At 35.8% G+C, this 14,860-nt stretch overlaps 1 protein-coding gene across 4 annotated transcripts in view; it reads left to right on the top strand.

Annotated features, from left to right (window-relative positions):
- SLIT2 (slit homolog 2 (Drosophila)) overlaps window positions 1-14,860 on the top strand; it is a 362,556-nt gene that overhangs the window by 307,153 nt on the left and 40,543 nt on the right. For all 4 annotated transcript variants that reach the window (XM_011994270.1, XM_011994268.1, XM_011994269.1 and 1 more), the window contains 3 exons: window positions 2,485-2,609; window positions 2,726-2,823; window positions 4,047-4,186. In XM_011994270.1, coding sequence (XP_011849660.1) covers window positions 2,485-2,609; window positions 2,726-2,823; window positions 4,047-4,186 — 363 coding nt within the window. The remainder of the gene's footprint in view (window positions 1-2,484; window positions 2,610-2,725; window positions 2,824-4,046; window positions 4,187-14,860) is intronic.

Raw genomic sequence — 14,860 nt, 5'->3', positions numbered from 1 at the left:
TTTTTTTTTTTTTTTTTTTTTTTAGCTAAACTGAACATATATGAGGGGGCAACAATCTCCCATAACAAATTCCAGATATAAAAATAATTCAGCATAATTATCTCTATGGAAAACCAAATTTGGTCTTGAATAAAATGCAAGGAAATTAGGTAGTGATTATTAATCAGATATGGTCCAGTGGACATTTATTATATAAATCTCCACTATGTGGTAAAATGGACACGGACTGTTTCAGCCAGGCAGTGATGCTGCCAGTATACTCGATTAAATTCTTCAAAGTGTATTCCATTTTCTTCCCTAAGACAATCTCTTAATTTCTCATCTAATTACTCAGACATCATTTTTGGAACGTATCACATTCCGCAGGATGAACTTACAAACTGCCAACCCTCAACTCCTTTTATTTAAGCCATAGCCTTACAAGGTTGAAAGCATAGTAACAAGCCAAAATACATTTTTTCTCAAGACCTTGGGATGTGGCCAGATAAATGCTTAGAGTCGTTGCATTTGCTGACTTGCTGTTTTGCTGGCATACATTTCTTCACCGTTTCATCCTACGCCTTTGTTCTGAGTTAGGTTCTTTCCTGTAAACTGGTTAAGGGATCCACTAGCAATGAGCTATTTTCTTTCCTCTTGCTGACGCATATATAACTTTAGCAAGCTCAAAACCATTTGTCGTTAGGTATTATGCTCATTTAACGAACTGCTTTCACTGTCACCATTCATTTCTGCAGTGTGCTGAACAGCTAAGTTTTTTGCCCTTAATTGATAAATAAATTGGGCGGGGTGGAGAGAAATTAAATTTCTGTGGAGCTCACTTTACTTCAGAATTAATGCCAGCAGTTTCCCAGCTGTAAATTGATACAGAGACTCCTTTAGTTATTCTAGTTACCAAGACAAAATGTAGGGGACATTAGCACTGGCACAGTCTCTCGTAGTGACTGAGAGGTCACTAGAAGAAGTAAGCACCAACTCTTTCCTTTAATATGGTCATCCTAGGACCAGTCAACTTTCTCCTAATGGCAAAATAGAACCAGAATTTCAATACATTTCAGGTGTTTTTTAATTGATAGAAAAACTAAACACTACAGGGCACTATCATTTTCATGGATTTTAATTCAATACTATTACTTGAATATGTACTAGTATTTCCCAGAGTAAAGAATATGAAGAGACACAATGAATCTCTGTGGTCACCATATTTATTCATGTTGTCTTATATACATGAGTTTCTTTCAGTAGATCAACAACTCAAATGTGGGCTCTAATCTGTAGAATAATTTGATGCAGGTAGTTTATGTGAGTAGAAGTTATATAGCTTTTTGGTGAAGGTACCTTAGAAGGTTAGAGCAGTAATGGTGGGGGTGCAGAGCTACTATGCAATTATCCAGATAACTTCGCTAGAAATTGCATGTGATAAAACTTGCAATTAGAATTATTGCTGCTTATTCCAGTGAAGGCAAAAAACTAAGGAGAGATTATACTACAGAGTGAAATATAATTAATGTTTACGGTAAGAAATGTATGTGTTTTACATATAAAGATATCAGTGTCCTTGTCAGACACACTTGCCAAAAGGCATTGTGGTGAACTCTCACACACAATGCACAAAGTAGCATACTTTGTGCTTTTTTTGAGATACTTTTATTGAGGACAGTACAATTTCCACATTGTTAGTCATCTGTCCAGTAAGTATGTGTGAACAAAGGAAAATGGCTGTGGCTAAATATGCGTTTAATCGAGACCTTGCACGGCTCTTGAAGTTTTTTAAAGATATCTTCCAAAACATGAGATTGCAAGTAAAGATCATTTCAAAGATGTCTTCTTTTTGGAGAGGAAGATACAGAAACATCACCCATCATGTATTGTGCAAATGAACCAACAAATAAACCGAATCAAAAGGAAATGAGGGAGATTATAATGGAGCTTACACTTTTGGTTTATTTCTATATGCATAAAGAGGCACTGTTTTGTATCTCCTATACAAAAGTCGTACTACTGAGTCAGTGTTACCTGGGCAGATGCATTGTGTTGTGTTTTTAATTACAGTGATGAATTTCTACTTATTTATAAAATTTGCTCACCCCACGCCACACACGTAGTCTTCTCTGGGACTGACAATAGGCATTTCTATGAAGCAGGAGGAGGTTAAAGTACAGACAATGGCCAAGAAAAACATCCAAATAAACTAGTCAGCCCATGAGGGGACTCTGCGTCACTGGCACCATTAACGTCAGATACCAACTCAGAGTCCCACACTGACCTCAGAGAGGCTCACAGTACATCCAGTTGAGAAGGCCTCGTGTTGCATTATTGAACATCATAGGATGATGCTGATTTCTGGCTTGTCATGGATGAGAGACACATATAGATATGTGACCAATAATAATTTTATACAAAATTTACCGTCACGTTACGGCATACAAGTAATTATAAGTAAACTGGAAGAGCATCAGTTGCTCATATATTTCAATTAATTTTCAGGTCCTGTGGATGTCAATATTCTAGCTAAATGTAACCCCTGCCTATCAAATCCGTGTAAAAATGATGGCACATGTAATAGTGATCCAGTTGACTTTTACCGATGCACCTGTCCATATGGTTTCAAGGTAAGTAAAAGCACTTTAAGAGTACCTTTTCTTGGTGTGCCTTTATTATTCTACTGTGCTTTCTCTATGTGCCGAGAACTGCTTTAGTTGACTTTACTTGCCCCCTTCTTCTCCAGGGGCAGGACTGTGATGTCCCAATTCATGCCTGCATCAGTAACCCATGTAAACATGGAGGAACTTGCCACTTAAAAGAAGGAGAAGAAGATGGATTCTGGTAGGTCATCAGTCTGTGATCATCTGTGTCTGAAGTATTGGAGCAAGGATCACTAAGCCAACATGCATTTTCCTTTTCAAATGAAAGAGCAGTATTTTTCAAAGAATGCTGGAGAAAGAGTACTTACTATGTATGGGTCCCTCTCGAAGATGTTGCAATATAAAAACTAAATGGAGACACTACAGTATTATCAGCTCAGGATGCTACGAAACCAAAACTAATTTACAAACATACACACATGCACATTATGGTTAATCAGGTCAGATTAGGGCAAGACAAAGTATTAATATTGGCCCTATTATACTAATTAATAGCCAACTAGTCTGCTACTGCTAGTCATATATTCATCTGTTGTTTTGCTTATTGCTTTAACAGAGTGTGTAATGATAAGATATAGGTCCCACTGAAACAGAAAATTAATGATTTATTTCCGAGATACAATATAAGTAGACAGACTTGCTGTGAATGATTTTAATCTGGAGTTTTTTAATCATATGGTACAATTATTTCAGATGTACTTCATGAATTATGAACTGGAGCTCTTTATTAAATGACACTAATAATATCACATAAGAATGCTAATATACTACTGAAACTTGTTAGAATTTCACTTTTTAGAAGAAATAGACTTCTGCATTCTGTTATGAAGTTGTCTCTTATTCAAAAATTATTCAATACGTACTCAAGATTGTTTTATGCCAGAGGAAGGATTGCATTTATTAAGACAAAGAGAACATTCACATTTTGCAATTGCAAGGAAGACAAAAATTTTATTTTCGGATTCATTTTTGTTTTAAAACATCAAGGACATTATATATATGTAATTTGAAAAATCAGAACTAGTTCCTCTTCATTTATGAGCAAAGAAGTCTGAATTATTTTATTAGAGCTCAACTCAAGATTAAGATATCTAGGGCTGTGGAATAAAGCTGCTTGTGTTTTAGACCTGCAAGTACAGTGAGTTTATTGACTTTTAAGACCATGGAACCATTTGCCTTCTTAAAACCAGCATAAATTTTATTTTTTGAATGGTTTCTGCTTGGGTGGATATTACCTTAAATTGATGTTTACAACATGTCATTTAAAAGCATTTTAAAAAATCAGTTTCTGGTAGTTAAAAGCTCTATGGTTGATTAGTGTAATTATGCTTTTTTCAATATTTAGACCACATGACTTGAAAATGCGGCAAAAAGATGTTTTTTGCTTTTTCTTCTGGCTTTCAGGTGTATTTGTGCTGATGGATTTGAAGGAGAAAACTGTGAACTCAACGTTGATGATTGTGAAGATAATGACTGTGAAAATAATTCTACATGTGTCGATGGCATTAATAACTACACATGCCTTTGCCCACCTGAGTATACAGGTACAAAGAACAGGAAATAGTTTGCCTTCAATCTGTATATCTGTTTGAAAGCATCATTGGAACTATGTTATATATGTTTAGTAAATCATTTTATTATTTGATAAATGGTAGGTGTCTTGAAAATCAGATGTAATGTAAATAACGTAAGGACTCAAAGATAGTTTCAGCTAACCAAATAAAAGACCCAGGAATCTCTGTTCAAACACATGCATCTATTATAAAGCCATGTTATCCAGTAATAAAAGAAGCTATTGTCCTAAAGCTTTTAGTCCCACAATTAAATGGCATTTTTGTACAAACCATTTTCCCTGTGCAAACCAACCCCCAGTACCTGTGTGAAAAGAGGACATTTATTTAATAGCCAACACATAATTAAGCATTTGGGATCATTCATCTTCATACTTATGTCTTTGCTAGTGAGTGTTTGCCTCTAGTAACCCATGTCCCTCAAATTAAAAGTCAGGAAGATACTGAGCACTTTGGATAGTCTTATGAGACTATCACCTTTTTTCTAACACTTTTGTTTATTTGGATGACACATCTCATTAGACTATTAATTGCTAAACTTCTTCCCTATTCAAACCAATTTGCTCTAAAGTCAACATCAAGCTTATGACTTGTCTGTTTTGTCAGAATTGATTTTTTTAATTTTTTTTGTGGCTCTGAATTAGAAACTTCATAGATATGCCCCTTTTCCTTTAATAAATCACTTAACATTGACAAGGAAAAACAAGAATGTTGTACATTTTATTTGTAAGAAAAAAAATGGAGAAGTAATTTTGGTCACTCTACTTAAAGTTGCTATTTTCATTTTCTGGGTGCATTTCATTAATTATATCTATTTTCATATAATTTAATACCTAGTGAGAAAATCAAAGGATGAAATTACAATGCAGGTGACTGGAGTTAACATCTCACAACATGAAAGATGGGCATACATCTGTATAATTAAATTTTCCCAGGGATTGTTTGGAAAATGATTAAAATGGAAGCTTTTATGGAGTACCCAAACTGAATTTTACTAGGTACCTTTCTTGATGGGAAAATACTAGGTAGAATAATGAGGCTCTGTTTTGGCAACCCAAATCTGTTTGAGTGACTCTGAAGGCTGCCTTTTCTAGGGTCTTATTTTTAATTTTTATTTTTTTGGCACCAATAAAGCACCCGATATCATGTAAAGCAGTAATAGCATACTAAGTTTCCAGCAGAAATTTGAACATGCTGTATTACCAAGTCTTATAGGACTTATCTACAGACTTTAGTCTGCTTAGTGGGTGGAATTTTAGCATTATTTGATATTTTACATGCAAGTTTCTAGAGTATCTAGAAAGAATGTAGGTGTTATGTAGCTTTGACTTTCACACTAATATTACCAATATTATCACACCTCAGAAACTTGACATTAGCCTGTGACCACAAATTCTGGAACCCTTTGAGCTACCCTGAGAATTTAACTTCATTGGATGGGCTGATTTAGACTTGTCCAAGAAGCCCAATGTTTGCACTAAAATCTGCTACCTGGTACCTTCTTAGAATAGAATAATTCTCTTTTTCCATCATTTTCCTGATCATTGTAGAAAGGGCTTAAGAACCCAGTTAATTTTGGAGGCCTCCTTAAACCAACCCACTCTCCCGACCAGACAAATTGGATCCAAGCATTTCAAGCAAACTTTGCCTAACCAATACCTTCCTAAGCACAGAACCAGGAATATATATATATATATATATTTCCTGATGAAAACGTAGGCTGTGGAGCACAACTGCAATCAGGTTCTTATATGTCTTTTTGACAATAAAATTTCTAGAAGGTGGTTGAGGACTCTTTTGAGTTGGTTTGGAGGAGTCCTCCTGCTTTGGCTTTTGATTTGCTATTCCTTATTCTTATCCATTTCTGTTGGGTCTTTGTCTTAGCTGCTCACCCTTCATTTCCCCAGCTCCCTCTCTACACCTGCTCCTCTTGAACACACGTTTTTTCCTATTCTAAGGGTCAGTTCAGAGCAGTTTCCATGGAGAAGTGTTATGAAGCCTCACTTCCCCAACTATGTCTGATCTCTTTCTTTGAAACATATCATAAATACCTAAAGCTTAGCCAAACCGTTCTTCAGCCAAAATGTGACATCTATAAAAGCTGTCATCTGGGAACTTGCCATGAGTATCTGTCAAGAGCCATTTGGCTCTCCACAAGAACTGGGACTGTTTTAGTCTTTTTACTTATAACTATTGCAAATGTCAGTTTGCCTTAATTTGGGCAAAGGATCAACAAAAATACTAAACAGAAAGTACATGGCATACAAAACATGAAGATACGACCATTTTATCTTCGGAGTGGGTCTTGTGGGCCATGAAGAGTTTGACAATTTGGCACGAGAGAAGATATCTAAATGGGGCAAATGTATAACTCATCTATTAATTGTAGTATTTTTGTGCACACGTGAAATGAGCTCATTTACAAAATTTCAAACAACCATCTGCAGATTTTGAAATCATTGACACATAAGTGACCTTTAATTATGGGAAGTAGGAATGAAGCTCTAGAGTTTTATATCCTGCTTCATCCAAGTCTGAAGTTAAGGAGGAATTTTCTTATAATGTGATTATATGGTTTTAAATTTGTGTTTGGAATCTGATTAATGAGCATGAGATCTGGGAGCAGAAGCACCGCTATGCTCAGGGAACATAATAATGTTGTCAGTGTTTAAAAATCATCCTAGTAACAAGTTCATTTTTCCTTTGAAAATTTTGTACTCTATATCCCAAAGGCATACAATGAGAAGTGAACTCTGTTTCATGGGAACAAATAATGCCATACAGAAAAAAGGCTTGTAAATTATTATGGTGACAGTTTTTATATTTGACACCTATATCAAGAGTCAGAACGGACATAATGTCAATGGAAACAAATTCAGAGATCTGTGAGCAATCTGACAGAGAAGTTGTGACGAACAGACTACAAAACATGACTAGAAATATTTAAAATAAAATGAGCCACCTATGGGGAATTTATTAAACTTTATTTAAGACCTGTGCGACCAAAATAGCACAGTAAGTAGTTACTGATTTGTTAGAGGAGAAAATTCTCTGCTCTTCCCTGCTTCGGGGATTGACAGCATAAACTGTAAGGACAAATACTGTTTTTCTATTATCTAAATCTTGCTGTAACTTCACCACCCTAGTCACCAAAACCATTCTCCATATACTCCAGTTCATTATCTGTGCTTCCAGTTGTGTAATGCATGACTGCCGATTACTAGCATATTTTAGGTAAGATTAACCTTTGAAAAGTTGAATTCCCTATGAATCTAAATTAACATCCCTATACCATTAAGAAAGTAGGCCTTCGGAATTGTAAAACAAACAATTTTAAAATTAAATCTAAGGTTTTAATTGTAGCTTGAGAGATTTTGTTGGTTTTGATTGTTTGTGTGGTTATTTTTTAAAAATCATGATCATCTTTCTAAAGACAAGACATTTCTTGGAGCTAAATGTCCAAGGAATTCCTGAACTTACATAAACCTAACACCTATAAAAATAAAAACTATAAATATGGCACCCCTGTTTTTTAGAAAAATGGACCCCTTTTTTAGGCTCTAGTGTTAGGTGTTTAATTCAAAAATGTGCCTTTGTGTATTTCCCAGTAGTCAGAACCCTGGATCTGCTATATCAAGACTGTGTGTCTTAATTAATTCTTATTCTTACAGGACCACATACAAGTATGACACAGTTGATCACATTTTAGGCCCTCCTTTCACTTAATGGGATTACTTAAATTCCATAAAATGAATATCTCCATGCAAATTGGGCATGTAAAGCCTTAGAACACATTTTGTGGAAAATATTCAGACCACTTTAAATTTTCCATTGTGTACCCATTTTCTCTTTGTTTTCCAAATCTCTGACGCCCATGCACAAGCCATTCGGTGTCCATCTTAAACAGTAAAGGTGCTGGTTGTTCCGTCCCCTGGTTTAGACGCAGACCTCTAGCTCCCTGTGATAGCATTTACCTTTTGCCTCATTTTCTCCATGTTTGTGCGTGTGGCCCGGCTGTAGGTAAGAAATCCAAGCCTTGCTTCAGCTCGCTCGCCCACCCCTGCTTCTCTGTTGTGAACGCTACGCATTGGCTTCCTGTGCTCTGCTGTTGTATTGCAATGTAAAAAGTCTTTTGTCTCTTCTGTCTTTGTCGCTGCAAGCTGCTAATCTGAATGAGGTGGAAAAAGGTTAGTTGCCTTTTAAGTCTATTACGATTTTCATTTTAGTCTCCCTCTTTCTTGTAAAGTTACGTAGATTTCACTGTGTGTACATGGTAAAAAGGAATGTTGACAAAATATAAAATCTGAAAACAATATGTCAAATCAGTCATTCAGATCTTTAATCTGTACCTCACTATGCCAAACACTATAAAATGGGCCTCTGATATGCAATTTATCTATTGTTAGAAGATAACGAATAGAAACTTTTTGAGTGGGAAGAAGGGGTGGCTAGAATAAGGGACTAATATAAATTTTTTAAATTTTCTACTTGTCTGTATGCTTCCACTTTTTAAATATGTCACAAACATGTATTACTTTTAGAATGAACCACATAAGTTATTTAGTACTGTAGATAAGGCTGCAGATAGAAAAATGTTTAAGTAAGAAAGACTGTTCCCATAACTTTAAGCAGATATCTTTAGTAACGTGAAACATGAAAAATATTTGAAGGTGTATACATTTATTGAAACACTTTAGGAAATAAATATTATAAAGCCTAAGAAGTTGACTTACAGGATGTCATGACTACTAGGCAGTATGTTTAAGCATCAAAAAGCCATATTTAATCATTGACATCAATATGATCCACCCAGCTCCCCAAATACATCAGGACCCATAAAAGTAAGCCGTAGAATTATTAGAGTGATAGCTGTGTCTGGGAAATCATCATGGAATATTTATGACATTTTATCTTAAAGACTCAGAGTTTTAACTAATTACATTAGATTGTTAATTATTCAGCTTACTAAAAGTCTTCAAGTACGAAATGCAGGCACAATGTCCTAAAAGGAACACAATGTGTACTTGTCTTGATAGTTCCAGTTGTATCTGAAGCATTTGCAATTGGATTATGAGGATAATAAAGAAGTTATTATAGACTGGGCATGGTGACTCACTCCTGTAATTCCAGGATTTTGGGAGGCCAAGGCAGGTGGATCCTTTGAGCCCAGGAATTTGAGACCAGCCTGGGCAACATGGTGAAACCCGTCTCTACTAAAAATACAAAAATGAGCAGGACATTGTGGCACACACTTGTAGTCCCAGCCACTCCTAGGAGGCTGAGGCAGGAGAATCACTTGAACCTAGGAGGCAGAGGTTGCAGTGAGCTGAGATTATGCGACTGCACTCCAGCCTGGGCAACAGAGTGAGACTTGCTCTCAACAACGACAACAACAACAACAACAAAAAGACAGAGGTTATCATATAGCAGATCTTTCTGTCTTCTCTTGCTATGGGTTTCATTTCCTCTGTTGCATTGCTTGGATGATTTACTGTGTTTGCTGACTTAGTCTTACAGTGTGCAGAGTTAAGTTGAAAAACATGAAAAGAAAATGGTTTCATATTTTAGAATGTAACAATATAACATGTGCTATTCTCTGGGGATTAACGCATCTAATACCTTCCTGGGTCAAATGGCATCTTTTCTCTTTACAAGTACTAAGCAATTGATGGCCTGGTCAGGGATGTCTAAGGGCTGAGTCTATCTCAGAAACATAATAGCAATTATTCCATCACAGGAATATGTCCTTAAATTGTTGTGTATACTCTTAGAAACAATCTTGGCAGTAGGAGTGTTTTAAATCACCATGTGGTTTCATGTGTTGACTAAATTTCATGCTTATGTTTATAAAAGCTCCCTTTTATTTTCCAAGAATTTGCTGCTGACTGAATTTGCTTTTAAAAGCAGTCAAATCATTCTCTATATTTTTAATTCAAAACTTAATTGGAAATAGAATTTCCATTTTTTCTAGCACCTGGGGGAATTTTCTTAAGAAGAATGTACGTCATTAGTCGATGCGCTGTTAATTTAAAAGAACTCTGTAGTTTATGTGAACAGCACAAAGGTGGGCAAAAACTTCTATGAAACGACGATAAACCACTTGTTCAAGGATATGCACCTTGTAAGTGGAGGCCCAGATGCAAACCCATGTCTCATTGGCCCCAAAGCATGCACTTTGGGGTGGGGGCCTCTGCTGGAGCCTGTCCCTTCTGCCTTGCTGCCTTCTTCAGGCACGGCTTCTTTTCTGTCTCACAATAGCTTATTTCTCATTCATGGTTTATGCCAAACAAGCTTTCCTTCTGCTCTCCTGCTGTCTCTTCGGCTCACTATGCACAATTGTCCTTATGTAAGGAAAGCTGTACCCACAAAATTCAAGTGCAGCCAAGCCGTCTATTTTATCTAGACATGAAAAAAGCACCGAATGAAGGCCTGTACAATTAATGAATAAATTCTCCCCGAGAACTAGGCTACCTTTTATCCCATAAGGCAGGTGGTTAGTTTGTGTAGGTAAGGGGGAAAGTTCAGGTTTCTCATCCCGGCATGAATATTTATAAACTCTGGGATACCTCCCAGTCTTTTATTTTTCTTCTGTGAAACAGGAACAATGATATCTGTCGTATCATTCACATAGACATTTGAGAATAACATGTAACCATGTATCGGAAAACACTGAATGGGTAAATGTCTATACTCCAGAAATATTGAAGGCTGCCCTGTAAGACAGGTTTAAATTTTGCATCATTTAATTCCAACCATCGTCACTACGGTGACATAGTTCAGATATAGTTGATGCCATTCCCCATGGCAGAAGAATTCTTATGGGAATTCTGTATTCTAATTTTTTATAAAGAAAATTACGTAAGGTAAATTATGTATAGAATGGAAATTTCTCTCCCCATATTGTTTAGAATTGTCTGTCTTTATTATTACTGTTTTCAATTTTACTTTGTACACTCACTTCATATAGAAAGATTTTATTTAAGGATAGGTCTTTGGTCCTCTTTGCCCCCATACACTACTTTGAAACATAAGGAAATACACAATGCTGAAGAGCTCTTGGATTTGGCTGAGCTGGATTTGTAGCTTTTTGTGTATATTTTTATATTTTCGTGATCTCTTAGTAACAGTGACTTCTGTTTTTAATTCTGCTTCGAGATGTGTAAGGTCTTTATATCAAGGTCATTATAGATGCTGACATACTTGTGAGCCTCAAATAAGGGAAATGTAAGTTGCCGTCTGTTTTTACTAGAGAGAATACTTTGGCAGCCTAGTGATATTATGTGGTTTGTATTCATCCTCCAGTGTTTCAAAACTTTCTTAAATGCACTTTCATCTCAAAAAAAGTTTTAAAGATTTTGTTTTCTCTTTAGTTAATAGGCAGTGCCCACTGAGCCCAGAACAACAATTTAGTCTAACCAAGTCTTATTCAATCTAGTTTGAATTGAGTTAAATATTTTGAAATATTTTGAAATATGAAGTTTGAAAATATTTTGAAAACTGAGTTAAATATTTTCTGAAGTTTCAGTAGTTGCTGGAATTGGCTATATTATTTAGCCTCAGTGTTCCAATAAGGAAATGCTGAAAAACACTTCATTTTGTGTTTGTTTATTTGGAAAGGTAAGTTTTTTTTTTTTTCCCCCATTTAAAAATATGCCAGATGCTTATTGAGAAAACATCTTATGCAGGACACCATGCTAAATATTGAAAGTGATACAGAAATCCATAAAACGTTACCCTTATCTACTGAGCAAACTCTTTGGCTTTGCTTCTTTACCGCAAGGTCAGATCAGGTCAAATATTTCTCAGTATACAACCATCAATTCTCATATCCCAAGAACATTAATAATATAATATAGCTACTTCACTAGTTTGTAGGTAAAGAAAAACACTCTTTCTGTATATAGACACTGACCAAGCTCTCTGACAGACTCAAGCAACTCATTTCATACCACTTAGAAAACGAAAATAGGAACCGAAAACTGATTTCCCTTCTTTGAAACGTCTAAATACCTACGTTTATAGCATATTTTCTTGAACCTTCCTATTTTGAATTCTGATAAACTTTTATCTCACGAGGTTTCTCTATGGCAGTGCTCTGATGATGTACGTGTCCCATTTTACACCTATTACACACAAAGATCACATCTGTTAATGGCTAATGCATCTTACTGGGCATCTGCCTGTGTTATTGTGCTGTGGTGCCTGGGATTATAACCTTGAGGATGTAACAAATAGGGCTGGCCTGGTTTAGCAAAAGAGGAGAAAACATATATACTTTTCTTTCAGGTCCAGCTTAATGAAGCTGCCCTGAGATGACTCCCATAGTCTCATCAGCTATATCTGTCCTGTGCTATAGATCATCAATCTCTCTGCCACACTTCATGGTCTGTAGGAGGAGAGAGAATGTGTCTGTTTCTATAAATAAAGAACAAATGGGAAATGTGTACTTTTTAAAATCAGAATTGGATCGAATTTACAAAATTTGGTAATGATAAACATTCAGGTCCATTCATCTTAACCTTCCTCAAATGTGCCACTTAAGTGCTGACAAATGCAATTTCTTGATAATGGAGCTCAGAGTCTCCATCCTTTATTGGAATGGTAACTGTTCGGCATAAAAATGCAGTAGGGATATCTGGAAGTGAACAGATTACCCATCTCATCCAGCCTGCAAGGGCACACCTCGGGCTAGCATCTCAGAACACAAATCTGCTACCAGTTTTTTAATTCTCTCTTTGCTTCCTTACATTGTTCTTTATGTGATCTGGGTCTCCCTTAACATTTAAAAAGCATTTACCTGCCAGAAGCAATCAAATAAGTGCTATCTTTCCTATTTTTTTATCCAGCACCTAGTTTGTGCCAATTTACTAGTGAACGCAATGAGAATGGAGAGATACAAAAATATAAATATAAAGGTATCCCATGCCCTCAAGTCGTGTACTTTTAAGAAATTAAATCGTATTTTTTATCTATTAGGTTGCTTATTTTGATATCTTCCCTTGCTGAGTTAATTCAAAGAGAATAAAATTAGTACATTTATTCAAATCTTTCTTGAGTTTGACTGATTACATTCAACACTAGAATTCTGGTCCAGTTATCCAGATTGCCATCCTAAATTTCTCCTTCATTACTATCAATATTAATAATTATTTCTTCTAAAAAAAAAAAAAGTTTGTTACAAGTTACAGTAGGAATAAAAATGGGCTTCAATATCAGCTCCAGTACCCTCGCCACCTCTTTCGTACATCTATGATATCCAGAATGGACTCAGATTTTTATCTATTTCAAAGAGAGAAGCAGCTAATCTAGTTACATTAGCAGAAGGTAGCAACAGTAGCAAGAGTTATGTGTGCCAGCAACACCATGTACTGCTATCTAAAATTATTTTGTTGTAGACATGCCCAACTTGAATTTAAAAAGCTAACTTTGGGGAAAATTAAATAGAGATACTCAACATCCATTTAGTGTAAAACAAATTAATATTTTTAACAAATTAATATTTTTAGCAGTGATTTGAGTCAGAAAATTTCAGAAATCTTAATCTGGGGACAAAATGATCCACCTTTTTGATAAGCAGGCTTCCACCATTTTGATAAGCAGGCTTTGAGGACTAAATAAGCCTAGATGAGATATCCCATTGCCCAGATTTCTTGGTAGGTAGAAAGCAATTAATAGTCCAGCCAAGACAGGGCACAGTGGCTCACGCCTATAATCCTGGTACTTTGGGGGGCCGAGGCAGGCAGATCACGAGGTCAGGAGTTCGAGACCAGCCTGGCCAAGGTGGTGAAATCTCATCTCTACTAAAAATACAAGAGAAAAAAAAAAAAAAAACCAGCTGGGCATGGTGGTCCGCACCTGTAATCCCGGCTACTCAGGAGGCTGAGGCAGGAGAATTACTGGAACCCAGGAGGCGGAGGTTATAGTGAGTTGAGATTGCACCACTGCACTTTAGACTGGGCAACAGAGCAAGACTCCGTCTGGGAAAAGAAAAAATAGCCCAGCCAACAATTCTTCAAAACTTTCCTCTCTGTAATTAACACGGCTTATTTAGCAAAGAGAACAGATCTCTTCAGGGGTAATAATGTATTTCAGAACTGTATAATATAGTTTTTAATAATAATTTAAAATAATTTTATTTAGCCCAGTTTCTAGGCCAGGATGCTACCCGTATGTCAATCATTAAGGGAACTTAACAGACAGTAGAAAATTAGATGTTGATCTTATTTCTCTAAATTCTCCGTATAGTAACTTCTCCAGGGTAAAGCTTTGTCATACTCATCCTTCAATCATTTGCTAGATCTAGCACAAAAAATGTCTCCCAAGATGTATAATGAAAATTACACTAAAGCAGCTTTTGCTGGTGAAATAAAAAACCTGACTCTGAGAGAGTACATGTAAACTAATTCTATTATAAGTAAATTTATTTTTAAACTATTCTTATTCATTTCAGGAAACATTTAATGTTAACTCTCATGGACCATATACTATCTTCATTATTCATTCATTTGTCAAAAAGTTACTATAGTTAAGAAATTTCAACAATGCTTAATAAGTTAAAGCAGTATATTTTAAAGAAAAAGTACATTTAAGAAATCTGACAGGATGTGCAGGAAATGTAAATCAACTCAAATATCCTCCACTTATGAT

Source organism: Mandrillus leucophaeus, unplaced genomic scaffold, assembly GCF_000951045.1.
Source record: "Mandrillus leucophaeus isolate KB7577 unplaced genomic scaffold, Mleu.le_1.0 Scaffold449, whole genome shotgun sequence".
Lineage (NCBI taxonomy): Eukaryota > Metazoa > Chordata > Mammalia > Primates > Cercopithecidae > Mandrillus > Mandrillus leucophaeus.
The sequence above is the reverse complement of the archived record's forward strand: the minus strand, read 5'-3'. Positions and strand labels throughout refer to the sequence as shown.